The 19,898-nt window shown below is 49.8% G+C and overlaps 2 protein-coding genes and 1 pseudogene across 10 annotated transcripts in view; 1 reads left to right on the top strand and 2 right to left on the bottom strand.

The window, feature by feature from the left end:
* Positions 1-2,166: 2,166 nt before the first annotated feature.
* Positions 2,167-11,471, bottom strand: LOC309636182 (large ribosomal subunit protein eL32 pseudogene; annotated as a pseudogene). The gene has a single exon. The product of its transcript is annotated as a large ribosomal subunit protein eL32 pseudogene (transcript).
* A 146-nt stretch (positions 11,472-11,617) lies between these two features.
* Positions 11,618-14,303, bottom strand: HPS6 (HPS6 biogenesis of lysosomal organelles complex 2 subunit 3). The gene has a single exon (XM_082408297.1). It carries the CDS (start codon positions 14,179-14,181, stop codon positions 11,770-11,772), a length of 2,412 nt encoding a protein of 803 aa, XP_082264423.1. The 5' UTR covers positions 14,182-14,303; the 3' UTR covers positions 11,618-11,769.
* A 4,628-nt stretch (positions 14,304-18,931) lies between these two features.
* Positions 18,932-19,898, top strand: part of ARMH3 (armadillo like helical domain containing 3) — a 180,516-nt gene continuing 179,549 nt past the window's right edge. For 4 of the 8 annotated variants that reach the window (XM_082408311.1, XM_082408307.1, XM_082408310.1 and 1 more), the window contains exon 1: positions 18,934-19,108. The gene's annotated coding sequence lies outside the window, so the exon portion shown is untranslated. Of the gene's footprint in view, positions 19,109-19,898 lie in introns of all 8 variants that reach the window. The other 4 variants (XM_082408312.1, XM_082408309.1, XM_082408308.1 and 1 more) reach the window with 2 other exon arrangements.

The raw sequence follows: 19,898 nt of genomic DNA, 5'->3' as shown, positions 1-19,898 counted from the left end.
TGCCAAATCTGGTGCTCAACCAATGAAACAACAATTGGTTCCCAACTGGCTGAGCTGGACTTATTGAGAGGTCAGCTCTACCTTATTTTATGGATGATTTAAGGAGCTATCATGTTCTGACTATACGATTCATTTTTTGACCTATGTGTTTACTTTAAAATCTAATCTCTTTGTATGATATAATTCTGTTGTACTTACTTTGTGACCCTTTCTCCATCATTTATCCTCAGATCCTCAGTTTCCTCCTGTGGAAAACAGAGTTAGAGAAACTGATCTTAAGAGATTCCTAAGGTTCCTAACTATTAGTGCCCGCCAAATGACATGTATAGAATTTACAAGTAAGTTCTTCCACAGTCATTCTCTCTTTTAATCCTCAAAACTGTTCTATAATGTAGATACTATTCCTTTTCCTCTTTTATGGCTGAGGAAATTGAGGCTCAAAGAGGTTAAGAAAGTTATTCAAGGTTACACAGACAATAGGTGGTAAAGGCAGGATTAAGTCCTTGTGAGTTCTTATCCAGTGTGTCTCCAGGTACCCTTCTAACACTTGGGAGGAATGCCTCAGATCGATGGGCAGGCAGGCCCTCTTGAAGCGTTGGGGCTAATTAAAATAGAGGGATGTTTTATTTTTACATGCACCTCCTTTGCTTTATAAGTTTCAGTGCTCTTGGTCCTTTGTTCATATGCCTGTCTTTCCTAAGTACGAAGTTAAACTCCCACTGCTAGGGTAGTCCGCTCATGCCTGGGGGTCACCCTTCCCCTTGCCGTGTGGACCTGGGGAACCCCTCTCAGCTCAAGGATAGGATCCCACACGGGAAGGGGAAGGGTGCTGGCCTAAAGCCTGTAGGCCTGTCTCCTTTCTAGTCCCACCTCTCTCACCTGCTAGCCAAGGATCCAGCTTGCCTGTTTGCAGCTTAGTTTTCTCTGTAATATGGGCATCATAACTGCTGCTCTGTGGGCTTCAGAGGGTAGGAGGATCAGATGAAGTAGGTGACAGGGAGTTACTTTTTTTTCTTTAATTTTTGGCTGCACGCAGGCTTTCTCTAGTTGCAGCGAGCAAGGGCTACTCTTCGTTGTGGTGCGTGGGCCTCTCATTGAGGTGGCTTCTCTTGTTGTGGAGAACGGGCTCTAGGCACGCAGTCTTCAGTAGTTGCGGCACATGGGCTCAGTAGTTCTGGCTCTCAGGCTCTAGAGCACAGGCTCGGTAGTTGTGGCGCAAGGGCTTAGTTGCTCTGCGGCATGTGGGATCTTCCCGGACCAGGGATCGAACCCGTGTCCCCTGCATTGACAGACGTATTCTTAACCACTGTGCCACCAGGGAAGTCCAGGGAGGTACTTTGAGGTGTGAAATGCTCTTCTAGTGTGTGTGTGTGTGTGTGTGTGTGTGTGTGTGTGTGTGTGTCTTGGGGAGGGGTGGAAGTTATCCAGGGGGTCCCCAGGATTGTAGCCCCAGTGTGGCCTGGCAGAGCAGTTCCTCTCCAGGCTGAGGTCAAAGCCAGGTCCTCTTCCCACTGTCAACACCAGAGCCTGGGTCCTGTTTGTTGTTCTTGGCTCCTCTCCTAGCAACCAAAGCAGCAATGAAGAAGGTATTGCCAAGCAATGGGGACCTTGCCTCTCAGCTCTCTAGGAAGAGGGGTCAGAGCCCCAGACCCTGGCAGCAGCCTTATAGCACCCTGGGCAAGTGCAGGGAGCTCTACCAGCAAGTGCAAGTTCATGGCTTAAGGCTCAACCTCAGCCTTAGCTTGGTGAGGGGCCCTCCCAAGACCTTCAGCTCTTTACTGCTATCCTGAGTTTGACCCAGAAAAGATAGCCTCCACCCAAGATATATACCCCGTCCTTAGGGAGACCTGATGAGGGAGACCCAACCTCATTCTTGGGGTGTGTATTAGCTTTCTAAGGCTGCAGTAACAAATTATCACAAACTTGGTGGCTTTAAACAACAGAAATTTATTCTCTCACAGTTCTGGAGGTCAGAAGTTCAAAACTAAGGTGTCCACAAGGTTGGTTTGTTCTGGAGGCTCTGAGGAGAATCCATCCCATGCCTCTTTCCTAGCTTCTGGGGGCTGGCAGCAATCCTTGGCATTCCTTGGCTTGTAGACCCATCACTCCAATCTCTGCTCTGTCTTCACATGACCTTCTCCTTCTGTGTCTCTGTGTTGTCCCCTTGTCTGTCTTATAAGGATGCTCATTCTTGGATTTAGGACCCACCCTAGTCCAGGATGATCTCCTTTTGAGATCCTTACCTTAATTAACTCTGCAAGGACGCTTATTCAAAATCAGGTCATATTCTGAGGTTATGGGTGGACATACCATTTGGGGGCCACGATTCAACCCACTACATGTGCCTCCAATTGGATGGAGGAAACCTAAGCCCACTCTTGGAGAGTCATTGACTCTGAGAGGAGAAATCTGTCCCTACTTAAAGAAGCCCCTCTTTTTTTTTTTTTTTTGGCCACGCCCTGTGCGGCTTGTGGGATCATATTTCCCTGACCAGGGATCGAACCTGCGCCCTCAGCAGTGAAAGCACAGAGTCCTAACCACTGGACCGCCAGTGAATTCCCAAAGAAGCCCCTTTATGATGGAGAATTTGATTCCCAGCCTAGTCCCCAAGAGCCTTTAAATTGAGACAGGCACACAAATGTTGGTGGCAGGGAAGGGTCAGCACTGGCAGAATCCAGACCACTGTTCTCTATAGAACAATGGGAGGGTGTTGTGTCTATCGTGTGAGGATTTGGAAAGGGACTGAGGGGGAGTTTCCGCCTCCACGAGGCCAGTGAGGCAAGCAAGGCACATGGCCTTAGTCTTTGCCCTCCCCCTTTTTCTTTCTCCAGCTCCCAGATGTTAATGAGCTGATATCAGTGTTAAATACTTTTTTGAAGATGAATCCCTATATGATCATCAACAAAGTAGGACTGTTCCTGAGGGTGGTCTTAATATGCTGGGGAAGCCATCAGGGTTAAGCCCCCATAAGGGTCTTTTTGCCAAACCAAGTTAGCTCCCTGAGCCCTGTTTCTTCCTTACTTGCCAGGACCTAGCCATTCAGCTGGGTTCTTTTCTTTCCTACTCTGGGGATTCTCTTCCTGAACCGGGAGCCGTAGAAGCCTTGCAGCTGGTACTACCTCATGCCTCCTTTCTTCTTTCCTACAAACTGCAAGAGCCTCAGGCTGCTTCCTACCCATTCAATCTCTGGGGGTCCTCACGCCTCTAGACTGGATGCTGAGTGGGGCACCAGCTCTCCTCACACCTCTTTGCCCCCCGTGTTAAGATCTCCCTAAAGACAATTGCATGGTACCTTTTCCTTTCAAAGCTTTTACAGTTGGTCACTATGTGAAAAGAGGCCCGAAGTCTGAGGAAGGTTTGAAAATTTCAGAAACCTGGGAAACTTCTGCCAACCCTGGTCCATGGAATGAAAGGGCAGCCAGCCTCTCCTTTTAGATCTGGCCTGAAGACACCGACCAGGACAACATTCATGTTCCCCTTTACCTCTGTATGGCTACATTTGAGCACCTCCCAGTTGGTTTTTCTCACCTCTGTATTTCCTCAGCCTCATGCAGGAATAGCCCTTTTATGGAATGATTTTTTAGGAGAGTCACCAAAGAAGTCCCAGTAGGGCCAACTCCTAATCCCCCCTTTCCTAGAATTAGTTGCATGGATTTGGGGTTAGAGAAAGTTGGAACACCAGTAGGGGACCCACAGTCTCTCCATGGTATTCCAGAAAGAGTGGATAAGAGGGCACAGACATTGTGGCACATATGGGGTGGGTACCCCCCAGCTCCAGATCCTTCTTTTGTACTACCACTCCATTTCCACCACCCCACCCAGATGTGAATACCCAGGTGGAGGATATTGGGATATCAACAGAGTTTATAATACAGAAGATTTGTTGAATTCAACCTTTTAAGAATTTCAGTGTATTGATGGACTCAGTGGGTTTGTCCACTGAGTGGTCAATAAACATAAGCTCAGAATCCATTACTTTGAGAGATGGATGTGAGAGATGTGAGGAATGAAAAGAGATGACCAGAGCTTGACAGGATGGTGATGGGGAATTGAAGCTGGGCACAGAGATGGGAGAGGCAGGGCAGACTTGACAGACTGACAACTGCTCTCTTTTTTTTTTTTTTTGCTGAGTTTTATGGTCTTATTAACACAAACAAAATGTGTGCATGAGCTGTCTATTCATTTTCTTCACTGCACAGCCTGGCATTGGGATTGGTGACTCTGATGGCCAGCTGGGCTGCTCTTTCCACAATGGCTTTGTGGTTCTTGGAGGAGATGTTGTGAGCAATCTCATCATAGTAAGATTTATTGTACATCAGCAGCACTTCAAGCTCCTTGACCCTGTGGACCAGGAACTTCCCAAAGCCGCTGGGCAGCATGTGCTTTGTTTTCTTGTTGCCCCCATAACCTATGCTGGGCATCAAGATCTGGCCCTTGAATCTCTTGTGCACTCTATTGTCAATGCCTCTGGGTTTCCGCCAGTTGTGCTTAATTTTGACATATCAGTCTGACTGGTGCCAGATGAACTTCTTGGTCCTCTTTCTGATAATCTTGGGCTTTGTGAGGGGTCTGAGGGTGGCCATGATGCCTAGTAGGAGATGGCTGCCACCTCCATAGGCAGTGCCGCAGAGAAGAGCTCCCTCTTGTTTTCTTGATGGCTCCTCAGCCGTTCCCACATACATGACCCCTTGGAACTCTGCTTCCAAAAAATTATTCATAGGGTAAGAAATGGGTTAACCACAGATCCTCTTCCTGGCTTTCTCTCATGCCAGGCAAAGGAGCCCTCTTTGAGTTAAGGGTCTGACTGATGTAATTAAGGGGATGATGGACAAGGCTAACAAAATTGACACAGAATCAAGAGCCTACTCCCAGTTCCAGTTAAGCTTGTCATTAAAACAAAAAACACACCTCTCCAGGGTCTCAGTAGCGAGATTTGGGACCAGCTGGGAAGGTGCTGCTTTCTACAGGGAGAAACTATATCTTTTATTGGAGAAACTACAAAGGTTTAGGAAATCCAATCAGTGTTCCCCACTCTGTTTTTCTGACTCTTCTCTGGTTTGATCCCTCTTGGCCATCCACTTCCAAACTTTCTACTCTGGAACCATTCCATTCCCCTCTTTTGAAGCAGCCATTCTCTTATACCCCATAAAGTCCACCTTATGTTCTTTTCTTCCCCAACATTTACAGGGGAGACCTACTCGCTGGGGAACTCACTAGGGCTTGACCAGTTGGTGGAGGGAGGAAGTGGGTCACTGATGTGTCCATCCTCCCTCTCCTAGGCTTCCCATGAATCACCTCTTGCCCATACTGACCCTCTACTATCCCCAAAGGGCTATGAGAACAATGAACCAATCTAGTCAGTGATAAGCAGTCACTTGATTTCCCCTCTGGATAACTCTCCAGTGATATCCAGGTCAGTGTCCCCCCTGCCTTGGCCCAGGACACTGACCTGCCTATGCTTGGGTCCCCTCTGCCTCTATACCTCCCATCAGCCTTCCCTTTCCTTCTCCCACTGTAGCCTTCCCATGTCCAGCATCAGGGCTCTGTGGGAAGGGCTCTATGCTGGGGAAGGCTCTATGCTGGGGAAGCTCTGCCCCCCAGTTCTGAGGCTCTAGGCTGTTCCTAGAGCCTGTGTGGGGTGGTTAAGTGTGGGACAATGCCCACTTTTCCCTGGTACAAAACAAAAATAATAGAGACTTTGAGAAGACTGCATGTCACCTTGGAATCTGAGTGGCTGCCAAAGCCTGAGGACTTGACACCTATGAAAGACCTGGACAGTCTGCCCCTCCAGAACCTTTAGCTCAGCGAGGCCCAAATGAGGTGGACTGACCTCATTCTTGGTGCAGGCCACCCCCCACTCCCCCTTCCTCAGCTCTTCACAGCTCCTTCCTTTTTCTTTCATTTCTCAGATAATGGAAAGCTCTGGGAGACCAAATCTAGACAAGCTGTCCCACTGGCTCTACGCTCTGGCTATAATTCTGGTGAGAGGCCCCAAGGGACCCCTCTCTGCTCTGTCCTCCATCCTCCAGCAATCACATTTGAGAGCGTCCTCTGCTCTCCAGAGTGAGAGCATTTCCCTGCCTCCCCCAGGTCCCTCTTCCCGTTCCCATCTGTCTGTCTCCTCTCTCTTCTCCTGGTCCAACCTCATCCTCTTACTCATCTCTCTGCCTCTGTCTTTCCTCACCTTTGTTCTTGCTCCTGTGTAGCGACCTTTGGAGCCAGGCCCCGGCTCTCCCTCTGGGAACTAGAGGAGAAACCACTCCAAGGCTTCTACCTACAACTGGTGAGTGATCCTGGTCACTCAGCCCTGACCTCACAGCCTGATTCAGCCTCCCTCCCCACCTGAATTTTTGTTTACCAGCAGAAATGGGGACGCATGCAGTAATAGTGTAAGCAGTTTACAGTTCACTCAGTCCATTAGCCTTGAAATTGTGATTCTCAAAAAGTTTTATATTTAGGAAGATTCACCTTCATTTCACATTTTGTGCATAAAGTGAGACTATTGATTTCGAATAAAGCCCAGCATCTTATTCCTATATTTCAAATTCATGTAAAATATGACCTCACTGTGCCTTCCCAGAAATCTCTGCTGTGCCCTCAACTTCCTCCTCAGTTGGCTCAAATTATCCAGATCAGTCTGGTAACTAGGGCAGAGTTCCAACCCTGGAGAGGAAACATCCTGGCAGCTCATGTCCCTCTTTCTTCTGGGTGATGCTGTCCTAGTACAAGACCAGGGTCACTTCCCCTCCCCTTGATTTGCTCCCTGAGTTCTACCCTGACCTCCTCCTCTCCTCCTCTCTTGCCCTCAGAGAACCTTAATTTACCACCTTCAAAGGCTTCTTCAGTCTTAGTCAAGAAATGGGCAAGTGTGTGCTTGTTTAAGGGTGATGGTGGAGCTGGCGGTGATGACAGTAACCACCAGGGGGAGCCTGTGCCTAAGAAGAGATTGAGTGGGGCCCTGGGGAGCCACTCAGGATTTTTCTTCCTTTCTTCCAGGGCAGTAAGGGTGCCAGGCATTCCAGCCTGAGGGGGCTCCCTCTGGAGCTGGGGGTCTAGAGCTGCTCCCTCCCCACTCTCCAACTTCCTCTCTTTCCCTGACCACCAAGGGGAAGTGTGAACCAAGTTCTGGTACATTTGTACAGTGTGGAACACTTCCTAAGGACAAGTTCCCTTGATGGCTGGGTCAGGGTATGGGCGGAAAGCAGAGTGGTTTGGATACAGCCCACTCTGGCCAACAATTTCCTACAGGAGAAAGGGGTGGGCTTTGATCTCTGGCCTTTGCGGGTTGGAGAAGACTTGGGTTGCTGTAGTCTTTTTTTTTTTTTTATTTTATTTATTTTAATTTATTTATTTTTGTCTGTGTTGGGTCTTTGTTGCTGTACGCGGGCTTTCTCTAGTTGCGGCGAGTGGGGGCTACTTTTCTTTGAGGTGCACAGGCTTCTCTTTGCGGTGGCTTCTCTTGTTGCGGAGCACAGGCTTTAGGCGCGTGGGCTCAGTAGTTGTGGCTCGCGGGCTTAGTTGCTCGGCGGCATGTGGGATCTTCCCGGACCAGGGCTCAAACCCGTGTCCCCTGCACTGGCAGGCGGATTCTTAACTACTGAGCCACCAGGGAAGTCCTGGGTTGCTGTAGTCTTGTGTTCCAGTCATTGGGTGGCATGGAAACTGTGGTCTGTGTCTAAACAGTGAAGCTCCTGGTGAGGGAAGAGAATATGGGTGGGCAGTAGGGAGATGAAAAAGGGAGGACTGGGCTCCATGGCCATATAGGCAGGTAGAGGAGCCTCAGGGTTTGCTTCCTCTCCTTTGCCCAGACTGCATTCTGGTCTTGTGTAGCTTAGCTTCACCTTCAAGCTTTCCAGAGACTACTGCCAAGTGAACTTGAGAGTAGTATGCTCCAAAGATGAGGCATACCTGTGGAAATGCACCTACCCAGGGACCTCAGGCCTTCCTACCACCTCCTGCCCAGGGACTTTGGACCTGGGATCTTGTCCACTGCTCAAAACCTTCAGCCCCAGAACTTCCCCCTTTACCCAGGCACCCAAGATCAAGGACCTCAGAGCTCCTAGATCTCCCATATCCCCAGGTCCCAACATCCTGTCTAGGGACCCTCTCTACTTTCTGATCCTAGAATACTCCCTGCCAACCAAAGACCTCAGACTTGGGATCTCCACTCACCTATTTGGAGCCCTCTGTCTCAGGAAGACCACACTGGGCCAGCTCTCTGATGGTCCTCTCACACACTCCACCAGAACCCAGTCACACAATGATATCTATATCCCCGAGCTGTTCTCCAAAGTCCTGAGACATGGTTGGGGGTCACTTCACCCTCCTCACTGGAGCTGGAGCATGAGCAAGGACAAGAGCAATCAAGCACCAAGTCTGTAACAGCAGGTGAAAGTTCCCATCTAAGCTCACCTGCTCTCCTCAGAGCTGCCAGGCTGGGTGGCTCCCCTACTTGTGGGTGGCCCTGAGGAAATTCCTTGAGCCAAACAATCCCAAGGAAAAACCTGGCCCCCTTCTTTTGCCCATGCCCCCAGAGACCCACTGAGTACAATTCTTTTCCCTCCAAGCACAGAAAGAGGCCCAAGCCAATCTCAGGCTGAGAAGAAACAACAATGAGGAACTTCCCTGGCTGTCCAGTGATTGGGACTCTGTGCTTCCAATGCAGGGGGCTCAGGCTTGATCCCTGCTCAGGGAACTAAGATCCCACAAGCCACGTGGAGTGGCCAAGAAAAGAAAACCCCAAAAACAGCAACCATGATTCAGCAGGATCATGAACAGGAAACAGATTCCTGCTTTTGTCCATCCCCAGCTTCCCACAGAGGGGCCATAATGGGCCCAGCCTCCAGACTAAAGAGGAGGATGAACCCCACCCAAACCAGGGCTGAGGTAGAGGCCAAGGGATGACCTGTCCCTAGTTCTGGGCCTCTGGGAGGAGCAGAAGCTTAAGGGTCAGTAGCTTGATTCCTGATGTTGGTAGACAACCTGGCTTAAGGGCCAGGACAACAGCCATCCAAATTCTGGATGAGGTCAAGGTACCATCCTTAGACTTTCATGAGGCTGAGGAGCCATCCTAGGACTTGGCTATGCACACGAGCTACCTCAGGACCTTCATGAGGCTGAGGAGTAACACAAGCCCTGTATAAGCCTGAGGCGCTGCCCCCTTCCTCGAGACTGAGGAACTGTCCCTAGTCCCATATGAGCCTAAAGAGCCACCTTAAGTCCAGGATGAGGCTGAGCAGAACCCAAGCTGCAGGTCCCAGCTGAGGGCAAAGCTAAGTGGTAGTCCTTACCTTGGGCCCAAGCCTTGGACAAGGGATACCTGGGGGCCCAGGGTGATGCTGAGTAGCAGCATCCAGAGTCCTACCCTAAGCCCAGAACCAGCCTGAGGGGTCACTTGGCTAGAAGTGGGCAGAGGGCCTAGGCCTCTTCAAAGGTGCTCCTGCTGACTAAATCCAGATGAACAGAAATATGTTCTGGAGACGCTCTTTTTTCTTAGTTTTGGGAGTCAGCCTCCAAGCAACCCTCCTCCAGTGACTCTTGTTACTAAGCCAGAGGGCTCTGCAGGTAGCTCTCCTGTCTGTGGTAACTCTTCCCCTTAACCAGTGGCTGCTCCAGAAATCCTGGGGGGAGACAAGCATGGGCTCAGGGCCCAGCACAATTCCTACTCAGGAACAAAAGAGTCTCGGGGAAAGGAAGTGTGTACCTCTGCAGATCCCCCTCCTCACAACAGGCTAGAGAAGCTATCATTGAGCCAGGAATGAGAAGGGCTTCAAGCCCAAGCCGGTAGCAGCTACTGGCTGTACAGTACAGTGAAGTGGTTCAAATCTTGGAGCTACTACTTTCTAGCTGACTGACCTTGGTCAAGTAATCTTTCTAAATCTCTGTTTCCTCACCCGTAAAATGGAGATAATATTAGTACTTTCTGGATGGAGTTATTAGAAACATTAAAAGAGGGACTATTTAAAGACTAACAGAGTGACTGGCATACTTTAAATGCTCATAAATGTTAATTATTTTCATTATTGGAAGTGGTCACTTTAGCCAACAGATTCAGATTTAACCACTCCCTCTATAACCAACTCTATGAGGCCCTCAGCTATTGAAAAACACACCAACCGTGTATACATTTCTGGAGTGTTTTCCAACACCAACCATCAATTCTCTGTGGACATCAACTGGGTGTCCTACAAGTCAACTCAATTCTGATACTAACTACCTGGAGTTAGCACAGATCCCACAGGTTAAGGGCTCAATCCCACAAGACTGCCCTCACTTCAAATGCCAGTCACAAGTCACTGGTACTTTTGATCAGCTGGCTATAAATTGGGAGTTCCCATGCTATAAATTGGTTTGATAATTTGCTAGAATGGCTAACAGAACCCAGGGAAATACTTATGTTTACCAGTTTATTAAAGGATACAACAGTCAGATGGAAGAGACGCATAGGGCAAGGCATGGTGTGAGGGGTGTGTATGGGGCTTCCACGCCCTCTCTGGGTACCTCAGCACCTTAATGTGTTCACCAAGCCAGAAGCTCATCAAATTTCCCTGTTCAGGAGTTTTTGTAGAGCTCAGTCTCTAGCCCCACTCCCCTCCCAGGAGGTTGAGGATGGAGCTGAAAGTTCCAACCCTTTTATCACTCGGGTCTTTCTGGTGACCAGCCCCATCCTGACGCTAGCGGTCCCCACTTTAAGTTACCGCATTAGTGTAAATGCAGGTTTGGTCTAAAGGGGCTTGTTACAACAAAGACATTTCTTTTTTTTTTTGAATTTTATTTTATTTTTATACAGCAAGCTCATTGACTGTTAAATTTTATTTATTTTTCCAACACAAAGCATAGGGAGCTGGAATAAGTCCCACCACCTCAAAGAGTTTCCCTATTTAATTTGTTTTAATATTTCTTGTAGGCAACATTTTTCTGTTGAAAATGAAAACTTTGACCTTTGGGAAGTAACAATTCAAAACTTAAAAAATATTTGGATATAATATTAACTAAATCTCCAGTTGAAATCTGAAATTTTCTGGTAATTTTTTTTAGTTTTTCTCTCCCCCTGCATCTGTGTTCATTTTTATGATAAAGCACACCTTAATTTATCTAATAAATATGGTCCCAAAATAGGAATCAGATATTTAAAATGTAGTGAGGATTTGCTGTTTAAATGGCTTCTACTGTAAATTTATTTGCAGTGTAATTTATTTGACCTTAATTTATCTTTGATGTATGCTTGGATTTTAATCTATTAGGTTTGTCTAAATCAAGGCACATCAATTAACCATCGGATCTATTCCTGTTTATTACTCTCATAAAATCTAAAGCTATCACTTTGAAATTTAAAATCCAGAATCTCCTGTGGTTAGCACCATTATTACTAACAGCAATGTAGAGTTTTTCCTTTATTTTTTGCAATTTTATTTTATACAGCAGGTTATTAGTTATCTATTTTATACATATTAGTGTATATATGTGCCAATCCCAATCTCCCAATTCATCCCCCCCACCCCTCCCCCCCCCCGCCAGTTTCCCCCCTTGGTGTCCATACGTTATAACAAAGACATTTCTATCACTCAGGAAATTCCAAGTGTTTTAGGAGCTTTGCACCAAGACAGAAACCTGAGGATAAAGACCAAACATATTTATTATACATATATATATATATAAATTGCTCCAGAAGAGAGAAGAGTATTGTGAGTATTGCACACACAGGTCCCACTCTGGCCCCCTCCAACTCCTAGGCTCCTTTCCCTGATCACTGTGTCCTAGAAACAATTTTCAGCCTGTGTCAGTCACACAGAGGCCCTGTCCAGATGGTGCCCATGCCTCCAGGCCTGGGTGGTCTGGTGCCTGGAGGGCTGACATAGGTCCCCGAGGTGGGGTAGGGGGTGGAGTGCCTGGGTCCCATAGAATGTCCTCATATCGGCTTAGAACTGGGCCAGAGGGTCGTCCTTCAGTCCCAGTCTGCTCCAGCAGGGCTCTGAGCAAGCCCACAGTGAGAGGGGGCTCTGCCCCAGGCTCAGGGAATGGGGCGGGGTGCTCCAACTCATCTGGGAGGTGTGTCCGCAGTAGAAGCAGGAGCTCAGCTGGAGCTAGGTCTGGTGGGCACAGGCGGCAAAGGAGGGGGAGGTGAGCATCAAGCCGGCGGTGCCGGGCAAATTCGGCCAACAGCAGTTTGAAGATCTCACTTCGAAGCAGGAGGCTGGAGGGGCTGAGGGCCAAGCCAGCCTCTAGAGCCCGCTCCCACTCTTCCTTTTGCACCAGCTGCCCCACAGCTTGGAGCACAGCTTTGGGCCGCCCACTGCCCAAGAGCAGGTCTAGCTCCAGTGCTTCAGGCCTAGTCCCCTCCTCACCTAGTACTTCCAGGGCTCGGCGATAGAGGGGCAGCCCTGGGCCCCCTGACCCCCAGCCAGGCCCGCCCTGCTGCTGTGCCAGCTCCACAAAGGGTGGCAGCCACCGTGGCTCCAGCCGGCAGAGGCATCGGCACAGGAGTTCAAAGAGGGGCAGTATCCCACTGGGTGGTTCCTTTCCACATGTTGTAACCCCCAGTACCTTCTTCCACACGTCAGGGGGAGCTTGGGACCTCAGCCTGCCATTCCCATCTGGCTGGAGCTGCAGGGCCCTGAGGATGGCACCCCAGGCTGCTGTAGGGAGGGCTTGGAAAACGGTGTTGAGCTGGGCCAGCTGGTCTCCCATCAACTCAGTCCTCAGCAGCCGTGCCACTTCGTGCTCTGCCAGCTCAGTCCAGCCAGCCTCCTCGTCATCCCCAGCCACCAGCTGGGCTTTAAGCTGCTCTAAGCCCCGGTAATCCCGAAGCTCGGCCCTCAGTGTGGTCAACAGTGTTGATGGGGACACGTGGCCTTGGAGGATGGAAGCCAGGGCCTGAGGTGCCCGGAATGTGCTGTTGTGTCTCAGTTCCTCTGGGGTGAGCCGGGCACCCCGCAGGCTCCGCCGCTGGTAGTACTCGCAGGCCTCCTCAAACACCAGATCTTCAGCTGAAGGCAGCTCAAGGCCTTGTGGGGCTTCCCAGCCTACTCGAAACAGACCCACGGCTGAAAGCAAACGAAGACCCCCTCGGGTCCCCAGCTCTTCCTCATTTTCCACGCCAGGGGCTGGGGGTTCCAGCAGATGTACTCGGTCTGTACTTAAGACCTTCCTTTCTAGCAGCTGCCCACTGCCCATGTCCAGCAGTTCCAATGTGGAGCCCAGCACACAGGCCAGAGTGCCATGAAATGTGCCCAGTGCTGCAGACCCTGCCAGGCTGGCAGGTGCCTCCTGAAGGGTGCCAACAGCCCGGGTACCACCGTGGGGCTGCACCAGGCTCACAGTGCCCCTGAAGTCAAGCCACAGCAGGCCCTGGGGAGTTGGGGCCCAGGTGTGTACAGTTAATGGCTGCCTGGGGGACAGCAGCCCAGGAAGGCCTCGGAGCAGGGTACTGAAGTCCCAAGGGTCCCCTCCTCCAGGATTCAGGCTTTTACTGTGGGAGAGGCCAAGACATGGGGCAGCCACCACCACCTTGCCCTTGCTTGGGCTCCAGATGAGCAGAATGTGGCCCACGCCAGGCCAGGTGGTGGCAGTGGGCACCAGGAAGAGGTCCTTGCGGGAGGTCAGAAGCCCGAAAGGGGGGCAGTTGTGCAGCAGGATGTGTGTACGGCCCAGGTTGGTGCCGGCCTCCCCGCTGGGCTCCAGGGTCCGGACGCACACACAGTGGCTGAAAGCCACTGCGGGAGGCCCTTCGCGGCCCTCAGCGCCGGCCTGACGCTCCTCGCACCACACCAGGCGGCCTCGGGGCGCCGCCACGGCCACCACACGGGATCCACCGCCAGGACACAGCTCGGTGCTCTGCAGCAGCCGCCAGCCGGGCCCCACCCCCGCGCCCCACACCTCGGCTAGGCCACTCTCCCACACTAGGACTAGCGCCGGTCGCGCCGGCCACGGTAGGAAGAAGGCGTCTAGCGGTGAGGGCTGGCCAGCCGGCCAGGCACGTTCCAGTGCCGCGCCGGGTCCACGCACCGCGACCAGCAGTTGCGGGTCCGGTGCCCCCGGAGGTCGCAGCAGCAGCAGGTGGCGGCCGTCCGGGCTGCAGCGAACTCGGACGGCTGGGTCCCCGGCCAACAACTCCCGGAGCCGGGCCGCGCCGCTGAAGTTGTTCAGGTCCGAGAGCAGGCGCAGAGTTCCCGCACGCTTCATGGTGCCGCCCGCGCCGGTGCACGCTCAGGCCCGCCGCCCCGTGGGGCGAGGCCCGGCTCTCGGTGCCGGGTTCCCAAGGGACGTCAAGACTCGGGTTGAGACTTCCGCTCTTCGTTGATGAGGTGAGCCAAAGCCCGGCTGAGTCGGCCCCGCCCAGCCCAGCCCCACCCCTCACGGCTAGCTCGCGACTGGAGCCGGTATATGCTCTGCCGGCACAACGCCGCCCACCAGAGGCGGGGCCGCAGGAGCTTCGCGGGGGTGGAGCCGCGGAGCACACAATCTTCTCAGCGCTCCGACCTCGCGAGTCCTGGGGAAGCTCTCAGAGACGGGATGTAGGCCCGCTGCTTCAGGCCCCAGGTAACCGCGGAGTGGCACGGAGTATGACTAAGGTATCTGGCTTCCAGCCCGCCCAGAATCCAACTACCAAGGGTTCCCTTCCCTCCGCGCCTCGCTCTCTCATCCCAGTTTATTCATGAAATTTTTATTGAGCACCTACTAAGTGCCAGGCTCTGAGTAGACAACCCTGAACAAAAGAGAAAACCTCAACTTCATGGAGATGACAAACTAGTGGAAAAAATAATAATAGCTAGTACTTCCATAGCCCTTACTGTGTGGCTCCTCCACCCCACCCCGCCTTTTAAAGATAAGGAAAATGAAGTACAGAGAGATAAAGTAAGTTGACCAAGATCACACAGCTATTAAGCAGTAGAGATACAGGTGGGATTTCAACCACAGGCAATCTGGGTCCAGGGTCAATGCACCAAACCACTGTATCAACAGTTCACCCAAACTAACATTTTGCTAAAAAACAAAATTAACACATACTTTAATGGCACTGAGTCTGTGTGTAATCTCTTTAGCACCTACAAATTGATATGCAGGAGTCCTTTCCACCCCAGATTGCCTTCTCAGGTGCTGTGGTATTCCTCTTTCCTCCTCCAGTCCCTCCTTCATTAGCTTGCCCCTCCCTCCCTTTCCACGCAACTTCCCTGAGAATGGCATCCATTTCTGTTTCATCATCCTCATTCTGTCCTCTTGCTCTCAGCATAGAAATACTCCCCAGCCTGTCCTGTCTTGGAAGTCACTCTTTCGTTCTCATCTCCCCCAGCCTTTACTCCTATCACTCCCTCTCCCTTTCATTTCACAGTCAAGTTTCTTGCAAAGATCTAGCATTTGTTGCCTCTACTTTCTCTCCTTCCATTCATTTCTCAAACCAATACTTACCCGAAGTACATTTTCCTGAGGTCTTCAAGGCATTTTAATTTCCTTTTCTCTTTTGAGACATTTGACAACTTCCTTATTGAAAGTCTCTCCTGTAGTTTCCACAGCATCTTTCTCCTCTAATTCTCCTCTTTTTTAGATAGCGCTGTCTTCAGAACTTTTTTTGCCATTGGTTCCTCTTTCTCCACCATCCTTTAAATGCTGGTTTTAAATTCCATTTTGGGCCCTTTTATCTTTTTTCCTCCCCATATTATTAATATTTTTTTAGCCCTCTTCGTAGGCCATTTCTTCCCTTCTCATGGCTTGAACCATTACCACTAGGACAATGGCTCCAAAATATTTATCTACACCCCAGAGATCTCTGCTGAGTTCCAATGAAGGTATCCAAATGTCTACTAAATATTTCTGCCTGGATGTCTCATAGACATTTCAGTCTCAACATGTCCTAAACATCATCTTCCTCCCCAAATTTGCTCCTCCTCCAGCTGTTCCTAGTTGCCATGGGATTTCTTTCATTGTTATAGCCTCACTTAAAAAAAAAACAAAACACTACATTTAAAAAATTGAAGTATTGTTGATTTACAGTATTGTGTAACACTACATATTTTTTGAGTATTTTTAGCCATATTTCTTTTTTTTTTAAGTTTATTTATTTATTTATTTATTTTTGGCTGCATTGGGTCTTCATTGCTGCACGGTGGCCTTCTCTAGTTGCGGCGAGCAGGGGCTACTCTTCATTGTGGTGCACGGGCTTCTCATTGCGGTGGCTTCTCTTGTTGTGGAGCACGGGCTCTAGGCGCGCAGGCTTCAGGAGTTGTGGCTCGCGGGCTCTAGAGCGCAGGCTCAGTAGTTGTGGTGCATGGGCTTAGTTGCTCCAAGGCATGTGGGATCTTCCCAGACCAGGGCTTGAACCCACGTCCCCTGCATTGGCAGGCGGATTCTTAACCACTGCGCCACCAGGGAAGTCCCTTTAGCCATATTTCTGATGGATACACACGTGCATATTTCTGATGGTTACAAAAGCATGCATATACATATACGCCACTGTATTTTTAATTTTTTCTTCCCGTTTTATTGGGACATGATTGATGTACAGCATTGTATAAGCTTAAGGTGTACAGCACAATGATTTGACTTACATATTACCACAATGAATTTAGTGAATATCCATCATCTCATATTGATACAAAATTAAAGAAATAGAAAAAAAATTTGTTTTCCTTCTGATGAGAACCCTTAGGATTTACAGCAGTGTTAATTATACTTATCGTGTTGTACATTATGTTGTATCCTCACTTTTAGAGTAGAGCCTGGCACAAAGAAAGACTTCAATAGATGTTTGGTGAAAGAATGAGTACGCTTGAGTAGGCACATGTTTGTGTGTGTGATATCACTTAGGAACCTTTTGTTTAAGAGTTATAGAATAGTTACAGAAATACAGAAAAAATGAAATTTACTAGAAGAACATTGGTGTGGGGTTGGTCACAGAATCTGCAGGAGACAGGAAGAACAGGCTTGGAAAGTGTGCAGGAACCCAAACTGTCTGAAGACCAGGAAATAGGAAGCACAACTGTTTTTCTGCAGGAACCATACAGCCAGGACACCACAGCCCCTGGTGCTGCATGACTTGGTCACTGCATTTGTGGACAGGACCTGTTATGAATGAATTCTGACCATCTTTTCATCTCTGCATCTCTTGATCAAGAGCTGAAGCCCTTGGAGGTTGCACCTAGTGGCCAAGCTCAGGTCACATGAGCTCACTTATCTTGGTTGCCCAGGGCCTGGTTTTCCATCAAGACTCTACCCAAAGGAAAAGGCCCCCAGAAAAGGAGGGGAAGGGTTCAGTGCTGGATAACCAAACCAATATAACATAGGCCTTTTATTATCCCCATTTTCCAGATAGGAAACTAAGGCTCAGAGAGCTCATGTAATTGTCCAAAGTCATACAGCTAGTAGGTAGCCAGCCTGGGATTCATTTCCACAGTATCCCAGAGGTCGCGCTCTTACCTACTCAGTCTGTGGACTTATAAACTTACCCTCAGCTGAATCTGTATTTAATTCACTTCCCGCCAGTGTATTGTGTTTCTTCACCTTCACACTTTCGCCTTTCCTTTTCTTCTCTCCTAAGACTTGACTTCATCTTCATCTTCCCCCAAAAGCCTCTGAAGATTGACAGGGAATTTTCCATTCTCTGAATTTTCAGGGCATTTACAGCTTGAGCTTGTCTAAGCTTACCTTCGATAATTCACTGTTTGATTTTTTTTTTTTTTGAGAGAAAGTCTTTATTTATTTATTTATGTATTTATTTATTTATTTATTTATGGCTGTGTTGGGTCTTCGTTTCTGTGCGAGGGCTTTCTCTAGTTGTGGCAACTGGGGGCCATCTCTTCATCGCGGTGCGCGGGCTTCTCACTATCATGGCCTCTCTTGTTGCGGAGCACAGGCTCCAGACGCGCAGGCTCAGTAATTGTGGCTCACGGGCCCAGTTGCTCCGTGGTATGTGGGATCTTCCCAGACCAGGGCTCGAACCCGTGTCCCCTGCATTGGCAGGCAGATTCTCAACCACTGCGCCACCAGGGAAGCCCACTGTTTGATATTTAAAACATTTAATTGTATATCTATTTTTCTATCTATCATCTGTCACTTTGTTACAATATAATCTCAGAATTGTAATTGTTTTTCATTTTACTACTCCCAGAATTGGGTATTCAGTAGGTGCTCAACAAAGATGTGCTAAAAGGAAGTCAGGTATGGAAAGGGTTCTTTCAGCTGTACAGGAGGCTTCTAACTCATGTTCAGGAACAATAGTTCTTGGGGTTCACCTCAAGATGCCTTCCTATTACCACTTCTCACTCTTTTTTTATATCCTATTAGGGTACAACTTTTTACCACTAATCATGTTTTATGCCACTGTGTAAACAGACAAGAAAAATTAAAAATTACCTGGGCTTTTGGGCTATTAAGACCTCTTTCCTGATAGATCTGGGTTTAAACTCTTCTTCACCTCTTACTAACTCTAGAACATTAAGCAAGCTGTGTAATCACTCAAAACCTTTTTTTTTGTTATCTGTGAGGTACCAACTTTATAAAGTCATTATAAGGAGACACATACACGTACGCACACACTGCCCGGCATGTCTTTTTTTAATCTTCCATTTTGCGTGTGAGAAAACTGAGACTCAGAGAGGTAACTTGCCAAGTTGGCACAGCTTTACACGGTACTTTGTACATAGTAGCTACACAATACCTATATGTTGATTGAATGAGTTTGTTTCCAGTCTTTCACTTACAGAGTTGCAATAAAGAGCTTGGAACATATATCTTTCCAAACTTTGCCAGTGTTTCTAGAGGATATATTTACTCCTGGAAGTGGAATTGCCGACTTCAGGGTCTGCCATATTTAAAGAAACTGCTAATTCAACTTGCATCCAGTACACTCTTGATACATGTTTCTTTTGCTAGTTTCTTTCTCGCGGTGCATTTCGGGAGTCGTAGTCTTTGTGATGGTTGCTGGGAATCGTGGTCCGAGCCAGCCCTAGGCAGTCGGCTTTAGGATCCTGCGGGGCACGGCGGGCCGGGGGAAGGGTCTGGGCAGGTCGGGAGCGCGTCCGTGAGTCTGGAGCAGCTGCGGCGTCGGTCGCGTCGGGAGCGAGCCGTCCGGGAGCGGCGCGGGTGGTGGAGGAGGAGCCAGGGTAAGCGGCGCTCGGTAAGCGGCGCCGACCCGGGCCGGTCTCCGAACCTGGCCAACCTCTGCGGGTACTGCCATACTAGGCCTTGGCCCTGAGGCGGCCCTGGAGGCGGGGCCTGCGCTCGCTAGGGCACGGCAGGGGTTATAGGGGGAGAGGCAGGGAGGGCAGCTGCTGAGGAGCGCAGAGGCTGAGTGCGGCGGGGAGGCTGGGCCTGGGGCGGCGGACCGGAGCGAGAAGCGGCTCGGTACTCCAGCTGCCGGTCCTTCTAATCCTCCAGTGCCGGTCACACGCCTCTCGCTCCGGGTCCCTGCTGGGCCCTACTGGTAGCCGAGGCGCTGACCTTTGACCCAGCACAAGGCCGACTCCCACCCTTCAGGCTACCTTGAGAGCTTTCCTCCCAGGTGTTTCCCACTCGAGTGGCCTTCTGCTTAGCCTGTCTCTGGGGTGAGGGCGTGGGGTAAGACCTCGGAGAAGGGCTAGAGGAAGCCCTGTCTGCCTGAAGTCATCAGGCGTCCCGGAAGGTCCCCATCTCCTCTTTACAGTCTCTGATCGCCGGGCTTCAGCCCACCCTTTACACACAATCAGTGAAGCTACCGTGTTTTCTCTGGTTACTCCGTGTGAACCTGGGAAACGAACCTGTTTCCAGGCAAGTGTAGGGAAGAAACAGGAGATAAAAACTGGTTCCCTGGGGAAGAACTATCAGAAACTGAGGAGTGCTGCCTTTCAACATGGGGAAGTAGAAACTTGGACAGGCCTGGATAAATGTGGATCATCCGACCCTCCCCAATTCTTCCTCTCCAGAAAAAG

The sequence above is a fragment of the Balaenoptera borealis genome (assembly GCF_965194805.1).
Source record: "Balaenoptera borealis genome assembly, chromosome: 10".
NCBI classification, from domain to species: Eukaryota; Metazoa; Chordata; class Mammalia; order Artiodactyla; family Balaenopteridae; genus Balaenoptera; species Balaenoptera borealis.
Note: the sequence above shows the minus strand (reverse complement) of the source record. Positions and strands in the feature narration are given on the sequence as shown.